Genomic DNA, 21,852 nt, shown 5'->3' on the forward strand with positions numbered 1-21,852 from the left:
TAAGTTTTACTTGTTGTTCTCACTCTTTGTTGGATTTTAACACCTCTGTTCACTTTTTGTTTGTGTCTTGTATTAATCATCACTTTTTATATATTTTGCATGATAATTTGAATTAAAAATCCTCAATCGAAGTTCATTTGGTGCTGCTTTAATCAATGTCAAATTGTTTCATCAGAAAAGTAAAATTTTCTTTAGATACATCTTTTTGTGTGTTAAAACTGTGAACACTACTGCACACTGTCACGTTTGAATAGGTTAGAACGCCCCATTCATTAGAGACATAGAGGATTCTACACAGTCTGGTGAAAATATGAAACCCAACAATTCACATAGAACCATTTTTAGGAGCATAACCTGCAGCATGATCAAATAACTTCAGCAAAGTATCGATTCTTCTAGTAGAACTTTAATTTGTACAAAGTTTATTAAGAAATTGCAGCAAAGCTTATGCACTCCAAACAGCCATATTTTCAGAACAGTTCTCTTTTTTTGTACAAACTTACTAAAGATTATAAATGAAATTAATTACCAACATGCTAGTATGCTAACATTAGCTGTTCTATAGGAAGGTTCCTAAAACCGCTGACGGCAACAAACAAGCTTCATTTCCAACTTCTTTCAATGTGATCTGAAGCTTTTGTTGCTTACATCTGTTTACAGGTTTCATCATCATCTAGAATTGAATAAACAGGCTATAACAGCAGGATTGATATGAGCAACTACAACATGAGTCAGCAACAATAACAGTGTAAAATTATTTTTTGTTATTAATAAAGACATTAAGATTTTATTGACTAGGACCAAACAGCAACTGAATTTCTGTGTTTTCTGCTGCTTCTGCGCAGTTGTCTCATACACACAGAGTCATACTTTATAAGCTGCAGTCAAAACATATTTTACATTGTTGCTTGTCAAAGTAATTTTGCTTCTTTCAAGCTAAATTATTAGTGCTATAGTGCCCAAATTTCTAATCACTTCCAAAGCTGTATTGAACCAAAATTGTATAGTAGTGTAAAGGTAACATATTAAAAGGGTTGAGAGAAGAATGTAATGGTGCATAGAGGATTTACATACTTCCTAGTATGGCTGATTCAGTCTCCTGACACACCTCCAGGAAGCTGTAGTAAGATTCCATCTCAGCAATGGAGATCCGTACAGTGGAATAAGATCCATAAACGTCCATATTTACCACAACTTGTAAAACAAGATCCAAAGGTCTGATGTAACAGCCTTCCTCAAGATTCTGTTTGTAGTCAGAATAAACTGAATCTTACATGGTTGTACTGCATGTATATTCTTTTCTATGGTATCTACCTGTCCTGCCTCCCCACTGACTCTGTCAGAGAAGCGGGGGGTGATCCATGTTTGTCTAATGCTTCTCCTGTCTGTTACACACACAAATACACACTTTTTGTTTTCTATGCCGCTGTGCTGCTGGACCTGTTTGTTGCATGTCCCTGTACAGCCCACAAGATACCTGTAACCTCTCTACTTCTGTCTATGTCTGTTTCTGGCTCTCTGTCATAATCTCTGCTACAGGGTAAAGCCTATTACAGGTCATTTGCATACACCCACACCTGTTACAATCACAGACCTGCTGTGAAGGAGGGAGTTTACACTCTATGTAGACTCTATTAGAGGTTCTTTTCTACCCTGTACACTTCTCTCCTAATTTTGAGAGATTTTGTGTAATTTTGTGAAATAATTAACAACAAAAATACAAATAAAAAAGGATACTGTGGAGAAATACAGTATTGTTTCCAGTGAGCCAGTATGCAAAACATCAGCATCCTGGCTGCTTACCCACATGACATGTAGGTGTAATATTTTCGGTCACACCTGTGCTCTTGCTGTAATGTGACAATACTGCAAACCTTTTAAACACAATCACCAACCTATGATAAAGTCAAGAGAATCATTTTGAGACATTGTCAAGAATAGTCTTTTTTTACATGCAACACACAGCTGGGGATTATCTGCACATGTATTCTCTACTGGAAATATGCTGCTTGGTATAGGCAAGGGATGGCACCAGGAAGAGTGTAGACATTCTCTAGCTCAGAATGACCTGATCTATTCTTGCGTAGGCTCCGTCTGACATTATACAGACTTTTAGTAAAAACCATGTAATGCCTGATAGGACTTATTCTGACACTTAGATCACTGCCTTGAAATGTCTAAAATAGTTCTGAACTGAAATGCATGTGAGAAAACAGCTTATTTATATGGTGAAAAAAGCTCTACCCACTGAAGTCTTATTTTAAGCTATCGTAGAAGTGGATTACAGCAGTGAACTCTATTCAGGTACACACTGTACTTAATCTTTTATAGTTTTTACCCAGATAAAAATCAGCTCATGTAACTTTTCAAGGCACTAAATAAAATAAAATAAGTTTTTTTGGAGGTGGCTAAAATCCCATAAGCATCTCATTTAAAGGTTTGCTGTATGGTGCTTTATTTCTGGCAAGTGAATTACCTGAAATTAGTTTGTGAGTACAGAATCAAAGAAAAACAGACCTTTTTTAAATGTTGGCATTTTTGTTTGTTTGTTTGTTTGTTTGTTTGTTTGTTTGTTTGTTTGTTTGTTTGTTTGTTTGTTTGTTTGTTTTGTTTGAGAATTCATAATAATGAGAGACATTCAAAATACCTTATCTCACTTCATTACCAAATGAAATGATTGAAATGAAATCATTTCTCAGCTCAGTTTTTCAGATTTTTCACATGCAAATAAACAGATTTAACCAGCTGGAGCATCATCTAGTGGTGATGCAATCAAATATGCAAATTGTAAAATAAGATTGTTTTATCTCACACATACAGCTCGACACTGCTCCCGATCTATCTCTAAAATAATTTCTCTGTCTCCTCAGATGTGATCCCAACTCTGCCAACAAGCAATCAAACTGCCCGACTAACATCCTGCAAATGCATGAAAGCAGCTGTGATTCAACTTCAACTCTTGGATTAAACCATTAGATTCTCCCTGCTGTTGCCTTCTGTTGAGAACTGGATGAACCCAGAATCCCTGTTTCTTCCTTTTCTTGTGTAGAAACACCAGGACCAGCACATCATTGCTGGATGTGAACTGCATTTCTTTTTTTTGTAGTGTGTTTTTGAGGACAAATTCTTTTGCAAAACCGCAATGCTTTTGATGCATATTTAGATTACATGATAAATTTGCATCTCAAATAATTTGAATTTCATCTTGTATTTTAAGGTCCAATGGTCAAATTTAAATTACAGATGACAGAGCCTGTCACACCTGCCTGTGAGGATTTTAGCTTTCACTAAGGTTACCCTTTCCTCTGACTGTCATAACTGGTCTCTGCTGTCCTTTGTCAGTCAGCTGTATCTGGAACGCTTTCTTTTCAGTCTAAAAACTGAAGTTCTACAGGACCTTAACCTTAATACCTTTTTCATGCGCAGTTATGAGTCGAGTATCTCTGTTGGCCTTTTTGAAAAATTGATGTTGGTTCTCTTGATGTCAGCCAGCTCCTTTAATTCCCCTGGAGAGGCTTGCTGTTCCCTTTATTCTCTCCTTTACTGCCCAAGATGCACACTTTATGTTCGTTCTGTGGGTATCTGCCTGTGATATCCATGCATGCTTCCCTTTTCATCCTTAATAGTTGATCTAGCCCTTCTTTGTGGATGCTTTAGGTACTGGACTTCAGGAGGAATCTTCTGCTAGCAAATTCTTAAGCTTATAACAGGACTGTTGATTGAGCGAGAATCACAGAAGCACCAGTGACCTCAGATAATCCTTGTTCTGTTCACTGAGATATTTGAATGCTAATCAATAAAATCAAATCAAATCAAATCAAAACATATTTTTCAGCTAATTTTTCAAATAGAGCTTCTGCACCTTCTGTTATAGTTAAATTGACTCTTTCAATAACTCCTCACCACTGCATAAGCTATTATTATTCAGGTGCCCATTTAAGTTATTTTGCCCTCTTCCATCTCTATGCAGTCTCACAATCAGTGTTTTACATTAGTTTATCATATGTTATTATTATCATGTCACAATAAGCAAAAACTGAGAAATCTGCACTTTGTTAAACTGTGTTCGTGCCACCACCATGTATGAAAATGTTAGCATGTACAATAATGTAGCTTACCTGCTTGTATTTTATATTTCACAAGATCAAACACATGGGATAGACTAACACTTTACCACACAAAACTGTATTAATAAGCTGCAGGTCCATTTCACTCCCACTCCTGACAAACCACTACAGACTCGTGTGTATCCCCATCACTACCATTGACAAGGTGGTACTAAGGAAGCAGCATTATTATAGGCTTTGACCCTTTAAAGCTCTTTTTTACTGAGCACGGATTAAGTCAAAGCTATATAGCACACACACCTATAACGCAGTCACTACAGTCGATATGACAGTCACTTACATATTACTGATCCCATGTTGCTGCTGATCTTTCTGTGACACAGTGTACAGGAGGGGCTGAGCCACACCGCTAAACCAACATCCAGTCCAATGTCCACAGCAACACACACATACAAAGATCTGGTGATACTACAGTCCACTCCTCAGGGCTGTCTGGTTTTCCTCAGTAGTTCAGGACCAGTCCTTGTCATTTTGTGTGTAAGAGTAGCAAGAAACGGCAGAGAGGTATGGATATGTGTGTGCTGATGTTCGTGTTTTCGTCAAAGAGGGGGGTTGAGCCTCTCCTGGCAGCCTTGTGACCGGCTTAGCTGCTCAGTTCTTACCACAGTTTACACAAATATCCTCAACAATACTCTCATCAGGCAGCGGGGACTTCCCTTCTCCTCTGCATCCTTCCATGTTTACTCCCAGCTTTCCTTTCCCCCCGTCCTGCTTCTTTTATGCCCCCTCCTCTCAAATGATTTATAAGGCTTCTCCACATTGTTTCTTCACTAGTTATGGATGCGTGTGAGATGGCTGCCACGCCCTATCTATAGACAAAGCTTTAGACTTTGAACTGATCATGTATGTAAAACAGCACAATTAGACAGGTTTTGGTCACACTCAGAGTCAAAGATGCATATAGTTGCATCGACTACATTATTCAGAAGAGAAAAAACTGTATGATGTTGGTTATCCATCAATAAGTGTTTTCCCTCCACCTCTTCTCGGATACTTTTAATTTCTTAGTTAAAAAATGTTAAGAAGATATAAAATAGTAAGATGGCGAATATTTACATGCACATATGTTGGGTTGTGTCCAAAAAGTGGGTCAAGGCTGTGGCGCGTGTGTCCAAATAGTCTAATAAGTGTGTTACAGAATGTATGTGATATATAATAAATATTCCTTGCAGACAATAGTTTTGGCAGTTTATCAGACTTTTTCTTTTAGGTTAAATGTTGATATTTTCTGACTGTTAAAACTTTTCATTCCATATAAAAATACATGAAAATATAATATTTAAGGTGACTGAGGAGGATGCATTACTGCAATTTGGCGTGACACATTACTTGTATTTGAGGTTTTATCGTACTAAATTGTACCTGTTTAATTCCTTTCCTTTAATTCTCTTTTCACACATGAAGATGAGAAAAACCACTGAGTGCTAATCAGCTGCGACCAAGACAACTACAGTCATCAGCAACAGCCAATATCTGTCAGTGACCTCAGCCTCTCAGAAATGTTTGTCCTTTCCACACGACTACAGGACTCTTCATTAAAGGACACGCAACAAAAAAGTTCTGGGGTATTGTAAATCAGTTGTCTTGGTTCTTTTTGTGTTGTGTGACTGGACAGTTTGTGGAGGAGAAATATTTTTTTACTAAAATGTAACCAAGTTTCTTACTTACTGTGTTATTTAACATCTAGTTCACACAAGTTACTCTTAAAATGACTTTTCTCAGAAACTTCTGGTGTTACAGTCTAGCCTTGTACAGTATTTCCATTCAGACAGTTCACGCATCAGCCTGAATCTTTCTCCACTCGTGTTTGAAAGTGTTAGCTAGGGTTACATGAGGTGCATGTATATCAGTTAGAGCAGCCTGTAGGAATTGCATTTTTCAAAACTATTTCAACAAAAAGAATAGAGCTTTTATTCTGCTGGTCCATTAAAAAAAAAGTCTATTTTTGGTCAACTACTGTTCTAACCGCTGACATCATGGATTATGTCACTGCAGGCCTTGGCTAGCTCACTGACAATGACCTTCTCCTACTGGAACCAGAAAATCACCATAGACTTGAAATGACGCAAGCAAACTATCTTAAAGTGACAGTCCAGGATGCACAAGACGGACATTTCCACACATTACTGAGTACTGACGTTTCAGACCAGGCACTAGAGCAATCTGAATAATTGATGAACATGGCATTCCCACCAGTCCCAGATCGAAAAGGAACAGATGTTGTTTTCTGTTCTCTTTAGCACTTTATTGTTAGCATAAAAAACAAGCTTTCACTCGGTGTGTTTACCAGTTAAGTTATTGGTGAAATCATTTCAGAACTTTCAAGGAAAGCAAAACAGTTAGCGTTCCTGATAAACTGCAAAAAACTAAAAGTGAAACTATGAAATGATTCACATGTCCTGATGAGCGTTTCCAAGGAACACTGTGATTACAGGAATACCTTTCAAAATTTATCAAGTATCTTGACAGCCAACTGAAGTTTTCAAAATGAAAAACTAAAAGGAAAACAGTAGTTGTATCAACGAGTTTGCCCTGTAGTCAACACTGAAACTGTGACCAGACCACTTGACCTTGGCTCATTTGACCTGCTCAGCATTTATCCTCTTAAAAATTGTTCTGTAAAAAAATTAGGCCAAACTGTGAAAGTTCTCCTGTGCTATTGTTCAGCTCTATTGTTGTGAGCAGGACCGTTCAGCTGGCCTCTGTCCAGCAGACAGAAAGAAAGACACTTTCCAAAGGATATGGTGTGCCTCCCCTCCCCACCTCCACTCCTGTATCATATACAGGAAGAGGAAGCAGAGAGAATACAGTGCTAACGTCATCACTACAAAGGTTGGCGCTGTTTGGAAGCTTGGGTGGGTGACAGGGGTTTCAGGCAGGAGGCCTCTGAATAATATTACAAATCCTGAGCTGCTATCAATAGGCTGCAGTTGAGATTTCAGTAGCGGACCTCTGAAGACATGTAAGATGTGAACGCTGTCAAATACAGAAAACTGGTAGTGTAATGTTAGATGAATCTCCAGAAAGATACAATGCAGCAAGCAAAAGGCCAGGCAACAATACTGCTAATTCTGCCCTGTTGTATCTTATACCAAACGACATATATGACCACATTATGATTTGAGTTCCAAGCTGTAAGGATAAGCATCTAACCTAGCACCATAAACTCAATACAATATCATAAATGATATATAGCGATTTTCATACACACACTACAGACCACCTAGCTTTTTTAAGGGGGCAAAGCAAGGCATTAAGAAGCTAGTCAGAAGACATAATCTCTTCAGCATGTCCTGGGTCTGCTCCATAGTCTCTTCAAGTTCAATCAAGCCCAAAACACCTGGAGGTAGACCAGGAGGTATACCCAAATGACTTCACCTAACTCTATTTAATCCTTTCCAATTATATAAATGTTTTTAATTTATTTATTTGACATGTGACAGATAGCTGTGTACAACAGTCATCCAATAAGATTTACATTTTCTCAGTTATGTAGAAAAGACTTCAACCGAGAAGAGGAATCACAGATCCATAACAGGTTGGCATTTTGTTGGCAAGATAACTCATAATTAAAACAACTGGGAATTGTGTAGGGGAAACAGGGGATAGTTGTAACATAACGTTTGACATTTCTGTCTGTAGCTTGGAGCTCTTTTAAGGTAGTGGATTCAAAATGTAATGCAAAGTATTTACATATATCTGCTATTAAATAGTACAGCTATTTTCTCTGCAGCACAATTACTCATTGCATGGTGTGGTCTCAGACACAAAGAGTGAAACGTTACAATTGACCCCATAGCCTGGATTAGTTGTAACATATCCATGGGTGAAAAAACTGACAAAATCTTAACATGTAATCTTTTTTATTCAACACCTGAATGCACTTAGAACTATTTATGTAGCTATGTGTGACAGAATGCAGAAATCTAGCTTTTGAACATCCATGAGAAGAATTACTTTTTTCATGGCTTGCCTTGGTGTGGTTTGCAAAGTGCTTCAGAAAGATGAGGAAATCTGTTTCTTGCACCCATCCTGATTTATTTCCACTACCAGTATTTCCTACTGGCCCATCTCTGACAAAGTGGTCTGCATAACGTGGGAACACAAACATTGGAGGAACTGTGTTGCCAATGGCATTAACCGCATATACAAAGGTGACCAGTGAACCTTTCTCTGCTGGTGTCATTGTCCCAACTTGTTTAATATAAGTTAAAGTAATAGTGTGGTAAGTTGTAACATCTGCATTATTGTTACAACTAACCCAGACTGTTGCTGTTACAACTGACCCAGACTCCTATAGCCATGAACTAGCTAACATTACAGCCAACGGCTAAAACATTAGCACTAAAGACCTACACAGAATATATCCCCATAGACATACAAATAACATAATTTAAGTTTGATGAGTTTAACTGCAAAGCAGATAATGCTATTAGAAATTAACATAAAGTTGAAATAAAAAAACATACTTTTTTGCATACAAATTAATTTTTTTCTTCTTAAACTGTCTGTGTTTGCCAAAATGTGCTAATTTTTCACATGTGATAGAAGAAATGAATTGGGCATGTACAGGATGAATCACATCATTTGACACTTAGCTCTGATTGGAGAAATTGGAAGTGCTACAACTGACCCACGTTACAACTATCCCTGGATTCTCCTGCAAGCTAATATGCAACGTGACTAACATAACATTAGTCACCTCCTATATGTGCTCATAATGACATCACCAGTTCAGATAAGGTTTGAAAGTGTTGCCTGAAACTGTTTGGCTCTTCCTCTGTTTCTGCATGCTCTGAAACCCAATTCATGTCAAACAGTATCATCTTATAACATTGGTACAGTACATTCTCATGATCTGTCTCTACTGATCTAACACACACCAAGGAAAATTGATTCCATCTTTGATCAATTATATTCTGCCATTTGAGGCTTCTCCTCCTCCTGCTGCCTGCACAATATCAAAGGTGAAAAGCCAACAAGCTCTCTTCAAAATGACTGTACAGAAAATTAGAGAGAGTGTCTGTCATTCCTTTAATAACAATAAGCAGAGGTGGAATTACATCACCAAAAGCCCTTATAGTTTGTTTTGTTTATACTCATAAAGGAATAGTGAAAAAAATGACCACCAATATTTTTTGGTAATCACTTTCACTTTACCCTGGTGAGAAATATTATAAAGTCATAGAATGATGGCGATTTCATAGTAACTTTGAAATCCAGTGCTCAGGAAATTCAACTGCATTTATTAACATGGGCCTGCTGTGGTGAAACTACAGAGTCCTGTAGATGAATTCCAAAAAGGTGCATCTTAGATAACATGCTTTTTATGCAACACTGGAATATAGCAGCCTACCAGTCGTAACAGTGAATAGCTGTATTAGGAAAAATTGCCTCATTCAGCAATCGACTCATACTTTCCCTTCCCGCTGAAGAGGTGATTCACTTTAAGTCTTGCCTTTATTAAAGCTTCAGCATCTCCCAAGTAATTTTGTTAAGTAGCACAATGCTCATTTAGTTGTCAGTTAAACAAATTATTGAAAGAAGTATAAATGCATATTAGGCAGTTGCAGTATGAAAAAGAAAAAAACTGCAGTAATTTGCATGATAATCTGTGTAGCTTGAGTGTAATGTTAAAAGTTTGTTTTCATGAGCTGTTAATGCATATTTGAATTGTGGGAGAGCAATATTTTCTCACCTTTCATAAAGGATGGTCCAGTGCTAAAGGGGACCATACATGAAGCAATGCAGCACATTTACTTAATTAGAGAATTCATCCAGCTCTTATTATCGTTCTCACACAGATGCTTCCAGCTTCACGTCACTCAATTAGGAACCTTCTTAAGTAAACTGACTGTTAAACTGCAGCCTTTGACTGGAGCCCATCTGAGCTTTCACTGGACACACACTGATACTGGTCATCCATCGCAAAGCTAACACGGATAGACAGGCAATTATTCACACTCACATTCACACTTTTGTCAATTTAGAATCACTGATTAACCTAACACACATCGGAGAAAACTGGAGTACTTGGAGTGAATCTATGCAGTTTTTGTTGTTTTGAAAAAAATATATATTCCTTTTATTTGCCTCTAAAAAGTGGGGTTAAGGTTAATTGTAATCATCAATCACAGAGAGAGGCCTTTAACTGGACATCCAATATTTGTTATGAAATTTTAGTAATGTATAACTTTAAGACCGAACTGAAAGGCCTGAAGTAACAAAAAATAATAATAATGAACAAATTTTATTAATGACAAATTAGCTGCATAGAAAGATCATTGATGGTTGGGTCTGTGTATTAATGATGTGCAGACATAAATCAGTTCACAGAGTCATATTGTAGTCATTCTTTTTTGGACTGAAACAAGTCACACTACTGTAAATCAATTAACTTCAGAGTGCAGACTTAAAATTAAGTTACACTCAGGTTAGCATGAGACCAATATCAATAGTTTCTCAATTATATAATGGGTATAACAAGTAATCTTTTAAAAACAGGTGAAGAATATAACAATATCCAGTTAAATTAACACCTTTACAGAATCATCTGTGCTGCAAACACTGGTGGCAGCATACTGAGCGAGCATGATTTCCAGTAAATTAATTCAGAGCCAGTTTCCATAGTAACACTCTTCACAGGCTGCCCTCCGCCCCCCTACCCATCATTCTCTTAGCTACTGTGCAGTGCAGGCAGTGCAGCAATGGAGAATACTGTGCAATGCAACCGTCTCCAGCGTGGCACATTAACCTACTTCCACACCAGAAACAACCCGGATGCGGAATTAGAGAGAAGGAGGATGAAAAATGATGGATGAATGAGGAGAAAAGTGCAAGGAGAAAAAAAGGTTTGAGTGGACTGAACTACATGGAAGGCAGAATGAAGGACACACAGAGGGGAGAGAAAGGACGAACTCGGGATGGAAAAGAAGTGATTACTATGAGAGAAGGGCAAAGAGGAGAGGTGGAAATAAAAGGCACAATGAAAAAACTGAGTAAAGGTAACAAGACAGAAACTTAAATGGACAATATCAATGGAAGACTGAATATGTATCATCATTATTTATATTAAAACAAGAAAATAAGATCCTGGTCTCAGTAATATTTACTCGCATCAAAGGAAACAGTTAATGTATGCCAGTGAAAATGAGAATGAAATGAAAAATCAATTTAAAAAAAATGTTGATTGCTGCTGAAAATCACAACTGAACCCAATGACTTCTCTGCTACACTCTTTGGCACATGTTCCTTCTTGCCCATCGCATCCCTCTTCACTCAGTGGTCCTGATGAGAGGATGGAAATTCCCTGCCTCCATTTCATTTGCCCTGCTTCCTAATCACAAGTCAAAGATTTATAGATGAAGATCTTTCACCACAACGAGGGTATATTCCAAGAGGCGGGCTCTCCTTAGAATTTCCCATGAGAGGATACCGTTTAAAACATCCGCTCCTCTTATTCTAATTAATCCACCTGAGAGTGAAACATGAACAGACAGACAAAGGGGGGAAACTGAGAAGATATACGATGACTTACCGACATGAGTGATGACACACTCGACCCTCTGTAGCAGCTCCTGAACCGACATCTCGTCCTCTCTCAGCCAGCACAGCATCTCAGGGTGTGGGTTGCATCCACTCTTCTCTTGATCTCTCTTCGTCTCACTCTCTCTCTCTGCTGCCACACCTCCTCTCGTCACCCTTCCACCCCAGACAGTCTCCCCTGCTTTTGCTCCCTAATCCAATTTTCTCCCCTGAGATTTGTGTCTCCCTTTCTTCCCCTCATATATGTTGATTCTTATTTATACTCTTATTCCAAGTCCTTCCTCACATTTATCACCATCACAGACAGCCACAAAGCCTGGGGATAATGATAATGTTGATGCCACTCCCAGCCACTTAGCTAAATAGTAAGTCTACGTATAAAATAACCACGCTGCTAGTAAGGCACATATAAAGTAACAAAAAAAAACCCAGTTGGGGTTGATAGAATAGAAAATAAAATAGCTTAGTCAATTGAACGGTGAGCAAGATAATCTGCCAGTCAGTGTTCAGTAAAAAACAATGGCAAGGTAACTGTTAAGCAATTAAACAATAAAAGCCAGAACAAGTCAAGCGGAAAGACAACAAAAGAGGCAATTTGTTTGTCACCCTATCAGTCAGAAAACTGTGCCAATAGTAAAAAATAAAACTGCATTTTCAGAAAATTTGTAAGTAAAAACATCCAATTATTGATCAGCCATCCAGACACGAATAGAGCCAACCGTTCCTTGTCATGATGCTCCAAGCCCCAACTGAAAACCAGAAAAATCCTCATAGAACAAAAGTAAATATTTACAGCACCTCTAACCTAGGAAAAGACAGAATGCTCCTCAGCCAGGGGAGATAGTTGAGTCAACTCCATTGAAAGGGAAACTCCTCAAGCTTGATGGGCAGGAAATCAGTGGTGCTGCTGCTTTGATGATGCTCTATTTGCTCTCATAAAGAAGCTGAGTCACACAGAGGGAAAACGAATCAGAAGGCTGCTTCACCTGCCTGCAGGGTGGAGGGAGAGACACAGAGCTGGCTGAGGGTGGGGTGGGGGTTAATAGGTCCAAGAGAGAAATCCTGGTGCCTGGAGCTGGACTGTAAGAGGAGGGGAGCCCCAGGAACACACAATGATTATCAAATTAAACATTATAAAATATATATATATATATTCTGTTTTTGTTAAATATGTGGGAAAATAACATAAAACATTTTTAAAACCCTACATATTTAGCCATCAAAAAGACCGTGTTAAATTAAATAACTCACACGACTCATCACGCAAGAGCACGAACAAAACAAATCATTTACGCTTTCACTTCACATAGTCATTCGGTGCTACTAAAGCCGCTCTGCTAATCCAGCTCCACATTTTGCCTGAACCAAACAATGTAAGGGGCTCTAGCATCTCTCCATGGCCCTGTATGCTCCTGGGACTGTCTATTAGCCAGAGACATCTGTGCTCTTGCTACTCATTCATCTTCTCTCTGCAGGCAATCACAGGCTGTACAACAGAAACAGCCAAGATCAATGGCCCATCAACTGGCTGACAAAACAAAGCACATAATCCTGTATTTCTTAGGAACATGACTACACAGTGTTTGTTTTTGTCAGATGAAATCATTAAATCTAAACTATCGGATTATTTATTTGTTTATTTGTCTAAAATTTAACAGTTTAGAATATAAGCGGAAATATTGCGTATTAACAAACCAAACGAAAATAACGGGAAATTATCGTCCAGGATGGATACAGAATGAAAAGGAGACAAAAAAAAAGCCCCTCTCCCCCAAAAGGAGAAAGGGGTGGGAGGAGACGTGACTAAGGAAACGAGCGGCGTCTGCACCATATGATTGGAAGTTACACAATGATGTCGACGGAAGTGTTTTCGGCCTCTAACGCGGGAAGACTCACAGACGCTGTTGAGGACACGGAGTTAAGCAGACAGGGGCCAGAATTATTATTACTACTACTGGAGTTTTAGATATTCATTCACTCCGCCCTAGGTAAGACTTCTAAAGCGGTCCATGTTTATGAAAAAAGACACAAGGCGGCCCTTTGGAGCTAACAACGGGGCTAATGTTATTAGCTCATAGTAAGCACAGTGGCTAACTCACCTAGCCTCGTTAGCTTCCATGATAAGTTGTGCTATGATGCTAAAAACAGTGCCAAATGCCATTTAATGTTCAGGAAGACGGCGTGGAAATATTTCTTTAAGTGTTTACTAACCGCAGCTAACATGGGCTACACACCAGTGATGTCTGGGTCAAACTGTCTCTGCTGTTCAAAGTAAACCACTAACTTCACTTTCTCATTAGCGAGCTACATAACGAATACAGTTCTGTCTGTTGTGATGTTAAATTTCTTAAGTGCCGCTCTTGCATCCCAACGTTATGATGTCAAATTTTAACGTTTACTGTCCAACGAATGAAATAAGGCTTGACGTTAACGATTAATGATCGTTATGTCTTTTTCTCCAGTCGTTCAACCATTCTTTAAACGATCTGTTAACTCATACTTGTGCATACCGGGTCTAAAAAGACTTGTAGCAAATCTTTCAGTACAACAGAGCGATCTTTGTGAGGCGTGCCTCTTCTTCATTTGGCTGCACTGTTTAGGGGTCGCCACAGTGTGCCTCCATCTCTCCCTACTCCTAGCATCCTTCTCTGTCACTTCAACTCTGCATGTCCTCCCACACTACGTCAATGAACCTTCTCTGTGTTCTTCCTTGTTTCCTCCTTTCTGCTAGCTCCATATTCAGCATCCTTTGTCCTAGATATCCACTGTCTCTGCACTTGTCCAAACTGACAGAAGTGGACTGAAACTGACTTTACTCCTACACAGCACCCATGCTATCTTGCATAGATAGAGCGCTTTAGGTTGAAGTTGTAAAATGTTGCTTTTTTTGTTTCTTTCTTTTGGTTTTGTTTGTTTGATTAACTTGGCTCCCTCTCTAACTTTGTCTCCAACACTACTCCGTAATCAATGGTTGGGAGATGGTGACACTAACAAAAAGACAGCAGGCTGAGGTGGAGCTAAAGATGCTTTCATTTTCTTGAAAGTTACCTGAATGAACAGGATTAGAAATAAGGGGTGCATATATGATGTAGCTCATAATTGGCTTGATAATTTGGATTTCAATTATTCTGGCATGTTATGGTTTACTTGTTAGGTGACATGTCTTTGAATATTGCAGCTTTCACGAGAATAGCTTGATTAAACAAGGCAGCTACATGTGGATATCATGGTACAGGATGGAATTCTGCACAGTGCTGGACATTTGTTTTATCTTTGTTTCCAAAATATTGTTACAACCTACCCTACCTCTGTATAATTATGATATAATAATTATAGTGTGTGCATTTTGTATGTTCATTTTAACAGAATAAAGAAGAGTCATGCAAGCATTTTTGAAAGGAGCAACAGGTCAGGCAGCCAGGCCTCAGAAAGATAAGGCAGTGGCTGGACCCAGTGCAGAGAAGAAAGCCAAGGCTGTTCCTTGGGTAGAAAAGTAGTAAGTATGACCCACAAAGGTGTACTGTACACTACATCTGATTAACTATACAGAGTTACAGGAATCTCAAGAATCCTTCAGGACAAAACTTTTAACCGCCTTTTAACCGGGGGACTGTTCAGTATTGCCATAAAAATCCAACATTTTTTTGTTTTGTTTTTTTAGTCTTGGGGTTGATTTACAGAAATGTTTAATCTGTAAAATGCATAATGAATAATAGCGTCATGTGTCTCATTTTTACATTTTGATCATCTTTTGATGTCACAGTGAAATTCAGGATTGTTTCTTGACTCAAAATGATTATTAAATCCCCCAAACATGGAACACATATTTTGCATGTAAGTGCGTTGGAGGGTGACCACAGAGCTACAAATAAAACAGTTGGACGTACATTGTTTTTTTTTTTCCTTCCCCATCTTTACAAGAATTTCTGGTCCTTTTAACTGACTGCCATTATTTCACAAATGTATTATTTATTATGTATATATTTATTTAATATTCTTATGCAGTGCACTATCATCCTAATATATTTTATTCTATCAGTTATTGTGTAATAGATAGTTACACTACAGTATTTTTAACTTGGTTCGGTCGTTGTGATTTTTTTTTTTTTTTTTTTTTGTGTTCTTCTCTTTTTGTAATTTTGTTCAGCAGTGCTTCTGCGATATGTTGACTAATGACAATAAAATAATCTAAAGTCATATTTTTGTGAAACTTTTGTTTAACACACAATTATCACCTAAATTATGATATAAGGTCATGTTTGTCATTTTAGAGGCAAGACAATGTGAAGTGTAATGGATAGTGAGTCATATTATTGACTTTCAGATGTTTAAATTGAACAAATATTTCACGGTGATGCGGTTAAAAGTGCTTCTGTTTTGTTGTTGCACAGTTCTCTGGAGTCTATATATAATCTGTAGCCTGTGCTGATATTGAAGCTTGTGAGGTACTCAAACCAGTTTTTTTTTTTCCTCTTTCTTCAATGAACTCCAGCAGGCCAAAGTGTGTTGATGAGGTGGCCTTTCAGGAGGAGGTTGTAGCAGTGTTGAAGAAGTCTCTGGAAGGAGCAGATGTAAGTAACATTTGGTTGGTTTTTTTTTGGGGGGGGGGGTTATAGCCTTGGCTGCATTACTGCATTTGGTTTGTTGATGACGATGAAAATGCCATACACTCTGGTTTTTGGTCCCTTTAATCTTGTGATTCAGAACAGAGCCTTTCAAGATCATAATGTGGAGGGTTGTTTTGGGTGGAAGTGGACAGTAAACATTTCTCTTATCTGACAGACAACTTTAGTCAGCAGACTTCCCATCACCTGATAGGAGATGAGTGTGTTTTTGTTCTCGTGCATGTACCACGTATACTGTAAGAATGTTTTCGAACTTGTGTCAGATTGCTTTGTCACAATGTAGCAGTGTGTTGTCAGATATACAGTATAAACATGGTTATTTCCAATATTTTTGTATTCGGGTTGTACTTGTGCTCATTTTGCACATTCTGCAAGGCCATAAAGGCACAGTATCATTGGATCTGTGTTTAAATTGCAGCTTCCCAACTTGCTCTTCTATGGCCCTCCTGGAACAGGAAAGACCTCTACCATCTTAGCTGCTGCCAGAGAACTTTATGGGTGGGTAAACTGTATGTGTGGTATTTGATAAGAGATTTCACATCAGTCATTTCTTCATCATAGTTTTTAAACCTTTGTTGATCTCTCCCCTTTTTTCTTTGCACTGTTCCTGCTCATATTTGACTCGTGTCTCTGTTTTCAGTCCAGAACTGTACAGGCAGAGGGTGCTGGAGCTCAATGCCTCAGATGAAAGAGGCATCCAGGTCGTCAGAGATAAAGTCAAAAACTTTGCTCAGCTCACTGTTGCCGGGACACGCCCAGAGTGAGTCAGCATTTTACAGTTTGTGATAATAAGAAAACAGCTAGACTTATTTTTTGTTTTTTGTTTTGGGTTTTTTTTGTATGAGGTTACTCACATTTATAAATTGGTAAATGTGAATTAAAAGGCAAACTGGGATTGTTTTCAGCTCTGCATACATCAGACGTCATCCTCTAATTGTAGAGCCAATCACAAACTGAAGGAATAAGTTCCTGTATGTACAGTTTTCCTTTAAAACATGCAAATATTTTTGGCTATAAAGGTAAAGTGACTGTGCGTCATAAAGCACATTTCAGTGGTGCCAGCAGTGTTCTGATGATAACTCAGTTTACAGACAGAACAGCTTTTGGAATAATTATTGAAATAAAGTACCAAAGTCTCTGTCAGTAAAGTCCAAACTAATGCTGAAACCTTCACTATTTTGCTACATTTGCAGCGGGAAGTCGTGTCCTCCTTTTAAGATCATCATACTGGATGAGGCCGATTCCATGACAGCGCCAGCTCAAGCTGCTCTCAGACGGACCATGGAGAAGGAGTCTCGCACAACTCGGTTTTGTCTCATCTGTAACTATATAAGCAGGTCTGCTGTGGGTTGTTGCTCAGAATCAATTAAACACACAGTTAACACAGTTATTGTAATCCTGCTTGTATGTCTGTGTGTTTTCTAGGATTATTGAGCCTCTGACTTCTCGGTGTTCCAAGTTTCGCTTCAAACCTCTAGCCAATCAGATCCAGGAAGAACGTCTACTAGAGATATGCGAAAAGGAGAACCTCAAGTACACCAAAGAGGTAGGAAGAAAGAAAATGATTGTGCTGCTATCCGGTCTTCAAGTGATGATGTGATGAATCCTGCTTCTGGGCCCAAACGACTCAGCGTTTAATAAGGCTTTTGTGTTTTTAACACGTTTTAATGCTTTGTATCTTGTTCTATTTAATCTCAACAAGCCCCTAAAAACAGTCAGTGATCACAGTGGTCGGCCTTTCTGTTTTTATTACCACTATTCATTTTAAAGCTTCAGGTTTTGAAACCTTACGATGTAACTACAGCCGAGCCCATGCAGCAGTATATTAATGACTAACCTGGTATTTTGGATGGATTATATCAGTCGTTCTCCTGACTGAAGTTTGGTCCTTTTACAGCATCCTGCCATGCGATTGCATTTGTCCCTAACCTTCGGGAACCCTCGCGTTAACTTTTATTGAGTGGAAAAAAGTTAGCGTTCGTCCTCCAGCCTATCTGTGTTTATGCTAACATAGCTGTGTCGCTAGCGATCATGTAGCACATCATTATATACCAGCTAGCTAAACTTCAGTAACCCTATAAACGTCACTGCTGTTTAGTTTTCTGTCTTCATTTATGTCGGAAGTGATAGCAGAGCTGTACATCTTAATTTTTTTCAGAAATCTCTGTCAGAACATGGTATATTATATTTAAGTGGAAACTAGCGAGCTAACTTCCTGCTAACTTCTAACAGTGTTAAATTTCATAAATTCTGTTTTCATGGATGCCTGGATGTTAAACTTAATTGTTACACCTGGTAAAGCAGCAACACTGATCATTTTATTACAGATGAAAGAATTTAGACAGTTTTCAATCCTCAGTGATGCAGCAGTGATCGTTTGACTGTGACCTTAAGCGGAGTTTGGGCCCAGACATGGCTAATGACATCAGATTTAAAGACCAGATAGTGTAATGTAGACCTGTGAGAAATTTCTAAGATGTCTTACGCACTTCTAGTGTAGGTTCATTTTTTAATTGCTCGATACATGGGGAAAAATGCCTCGTAAAAATTATTTGAAAGTGCTCTTTGATTTTAACTGAGAGGCTGACTTAAAAGGAGAGTGTAAAAGAAATTACCAGACATAATAATCCTACCAGTGGGTGCTGCTAAATGTTTTATGTTTTTTTTTCTTTACAAAAGCAGCACACAAAAAGAAAACGATTCATGTAACAAATAAAAGAAAGTCTGCTCTTTCCTTTTATTACTAATGAAGCTGTAATCTTCAGCAGTGACCGTATCTGCAGGTTTAAAGATGATCAATTGCACACTTTTTAGGTCTTTTTGGAGACTGCTATGAGGATATGTGACATTTTAGTCCTTCTACAAAATGTCAAAAATAATTAAATAGTTGACCAGTACAAGTATAGTTTCAACACATTTATTTTACTCATCCACAAATACATATTGAATGTTTTTTTGTTTTCGTTTTTTTTGCACAGAAGTACAAATCAGGGTTTAGTAAGGAGCTCAACTCAGAACGATGAGCTGTATCTTTTAACTTTGTTAATGTTAGATTGAGTCTGACCCTGGCACCACCAGTATTTTAAGATAAATCTGCACACATCCTCCCCATAACAGACTCAACAGAAAGTCAAGGTTTTAAATACCCAAGTAATTTGTGTCGTGCTCACTGTATTAAACTCACTTCCAGCCCTGTATTTTTGTTCTTGGACATTACTGAAGTAACTTTGCATGATTCACCATTCAAATCAATCCTTATTTGTCTTGTTTTTGTCCTTGGTGCAGACTCCCAGTTGAGTCCAGCCAGCTTTCTTGTGATTTGATTGCAGAGGCCAAAAAAAAACAAAAAACAAGACAACTCCCATTTTCCTGTTTGTTTAACTGCTCGGCTGTTAAGCCTGTCCACAAATGTATATGAGCAAACAGCTGTTTATTTTTTAATATTTAATGTTTAAAACAGGGGATTGTTGCAGTTGCCTTTTTTAGGTGTAGCAGACATCAGCCCCTGTACAACTAACTGGGGTTTAAGTTTGCAGTGTTCAGTAGCATGAGCAGAAAAGTGATATGTACATCAGTCAATTTACAATTCAATGCACTGTCACTCAATTTCATTAAGCAATAAGAGGCTCCACCTACTGGTCGAAGCACATACTACAGTCATTCTACATGATCCATTTCTATACATTTGATTTAATTGTATTAGTAGATGATTATTAACATCCTTTGCTGGTGCTGCATTTTCAAATAAAAAAAGAACGCAAAGTGTGTGAAGAGATGGTTTTTGCAAGTATAAACATTTTTGCTTACCTGTAAAGTATTTTAGATACAGGGAATGTTCCTGCCTAAAATTTTGATTGTAACATAAATAGATGGATTATCATGACTGCAGACTTCTCTACATTTGTGAAGAGTACCGGTATGTGTGGCCTGCTCCCGTCGTAAGCACAATAGCACAAGGCAGAAGAGTTCTCAGTGACAGGCAGGAAGTGTTGAATATTCTTAACTGTATGATATGTTTAAAAAATGGCTAATGTAATTCAGATGCCTGAGGGCACAGCCAGTTTCCATTTCCATTTTACTGTGTTTGGTCTGGTAATACTGGCGGTGTTCCTCCACCACTGTCACTGTCCCTGGTCCTGTGCTCACCTTTCCCAGGTGGTAATCCATCCATGGTCAGAAATGTATTCGCTGTTGAAAAAGTCTGATTTGAGTGACATTTATGTGCTGCATAACATGTGAGTGGAGGTATAGCAGAACTGCAACTGCTTTCTTTGCACAGCTGGTGGAGTCTGATAACTGTCTTTTCTAATCCAGAGTATAGCAGCCTTGGTGCGGGTGTCTGAAGGTGACCTGCGGAAAGCCATCACATTTTTGCAAAGTGCTGCACGCCTCAATGTCGACAAGGAAATCACTGATTGTGCTGTTATTGAAATAGCAGGGGTGAGCTGGACTTCATTTGTATCACAGTAGACTGCAAGAAGTGATTATTAACTGTAGTTAGAATGTCTTTCTCATCTGAGATCTTGCTTCTGCTCTCTGTTAGGTTGTACCTGACAAGATGATTGACAACCTGCTCCAGATCTGCTTCAGAGGAACATTTGAAAAACTGGAGGTAGCAGTCAGGGTAAGTGTTCTAATAGCCTGAAATAGGTAGTTAAGCACAAAATAAAAGGTATGGCAATCAATCTTTAATCATCTTCTCTGTCAGAACATGGTGGATGAAGGCTACGCAGCCACACAGATCTTGACACAGCTTCATGAGTGTGTCATAGAGCAGGACCTGAGTGACAAGCAGAAGTCGACTATCACAGAGAAGATGGCAGTAAGTCATATAATACGGTGCTGTTTTTTTTGCAGCTACAATAGTAAGTCGGAATAAATGTAGAAGTTAAATCCTTTTTTTAATGACTCGATCTGTTTGTTTTTCTCTGGTTCAGGTTGTGTGCAAGTGTCTGTCAGATGGTGCAGACGAGTACCTGCAGCTGTTGAGTCTGTGTTCAGTCATCATGCAGGAGGCTTCCCACAACTAAATCCCCTTCCATAAACGTCATGGTCATCTGCTCCCATTGGGACCAAAGGCTTTACAGAGACACTTAACTCAGATTTATCTGCATTTGATTGTTGTTTGGGATGCTTAACCGTGGACACCAGGCGACAGTGATCATTCATAAACAACGTCAGAGCACTTCATTAAAAAAAAAAGAAAAAAGGACATGTTGGTACTTATCCAACATACTTTTGTACACTTTTTGAATTCTGGAAAATAATAAATAGTTCTTTCTCGTTTTCAGGGGTTCACTGTTTTTATTCTTCAAGGAAAGTGTTGAGTTAACAAGCAAAACTGTGACGTGTGCTCTTGGTGCTTTCTTAACTGAATTGTAAGACACATAATACAGTACAGTGCAGGTTTGATCCACCTCTCATTTAAACATAGTTTTGCTTTAAAGGAGCCAGACTTTTATTTTGTTGCCAGTGTCTTCTTTTTCTTCTTCTTTTTTTTTTCCTTTTTTTTGGGGGGGGCATGATAATCACCCCAAACGCACTGCCAGTGCAGT

At 38.4% G+C, this 21,852-nt stretch overlaps 2 protein-coding genes across 5 annotated transcripts in view; one reads left to right on the plus strand and one right to left on the minus strand.

The window, feature by feature from the left end:
- Positions 1-14,306, minus strand: part of mcf2l2 (MCF.2 cell line derived transforming sequence-like 2) — a 111,045-nt gene extending 96,739 nt beyond the window's left edge. For 2 of the 4 annotated variants that reach the window (XM_085447158.1, XM_085447161.1), the window contains exons 1-2: positions 14,183-14,306; positions 11,665-12,752 (exon numbers count right to left, since the gene is read on the minus strand). In XM_085447158.1, coding sequence (XP_085303284.1) covers positions 11,665-11,743 — 79 coding nt within the window. In that variant the 5' untranslated portion in view covers positions 11,744-12,752; positions 14,183-14,306. Of the gene's footprint in view, positions 1-1,074; positions 4,372-4,407; positions 4,807-11,664; positions 12,753-14,182 lie in introns of those variants that run through there. The other 2 variants (XM_085447160.1, XM_085447162.1) reach the window with 2 other exon arrangements.
- On the plus strand, positions 13,417-21,583 carry rfc4 (replication factor C (activator 1) 4). Its single transcript, XM_085447188.1, has 11 exons — positions 13,417-13,660; positions 15,039-15,168; positions 16,165-16,243; positions 16,716-16,795; positions 16,938-17,057; positions 17,491-17,634; positions 17,723-17,843; positions 20,612-20,737; positions 20,841-20,921; positions 21,006-21,119; positions 21,235-21,583. Exons 2-11 carry the CDS (start codon positions 15,053-15,055, stop codon positions 21,325-21,327), a joined length of 1,074 nt encoding a protein of 357 aa, XP_085303314.1. The 5' UTR covers positions 13,417-13,660; positions 15,039-15,052; the 3' UTR covers positions 21,328-21,583.
- Positions 21,584-21,852: the final 269 nt, after the last annotated feature.

The sequence above is a fragment of the Copadichromis virginalis genome, linkage group LG23, assembly GCF_057382275.1.
Source record: "Copadichromis virginalis isolate Kocher_CV1m ecotype Utaka linkage group LG23, C_Virginalis_male_GT1.1, whole genome shotgun sequence".
NCBI lineage: Eukaryota > Metazoa > Chordata > Actinopteri > Cichliformes > Cichlidae > Copadichromis > Copadichromis virginalis.

Coding starts and splice junctions, on each gene's coding strand:
- rfc4 (XM_085447188.1), top strand. CDS start 15,053: ATGCAAGCATTTTTGAAAGGAGCAACAGGTCAGGCAGCCAGGCCTCAG. Junction 15,169..16,164: donor GTTCCTTGGGTAGAAAAGTA/GTAAGTATGACC, acceptor AATGAACTCCAG/CAGGCCAAAGTGTGTTGATG. Junction 16,796..16,937: donor GCTGCCAGAGAACTTTATGG/GTGGGTAAACTG, acceptor CTCTGTTTTCAG/TCCAGAACTGTACAGGCAGA.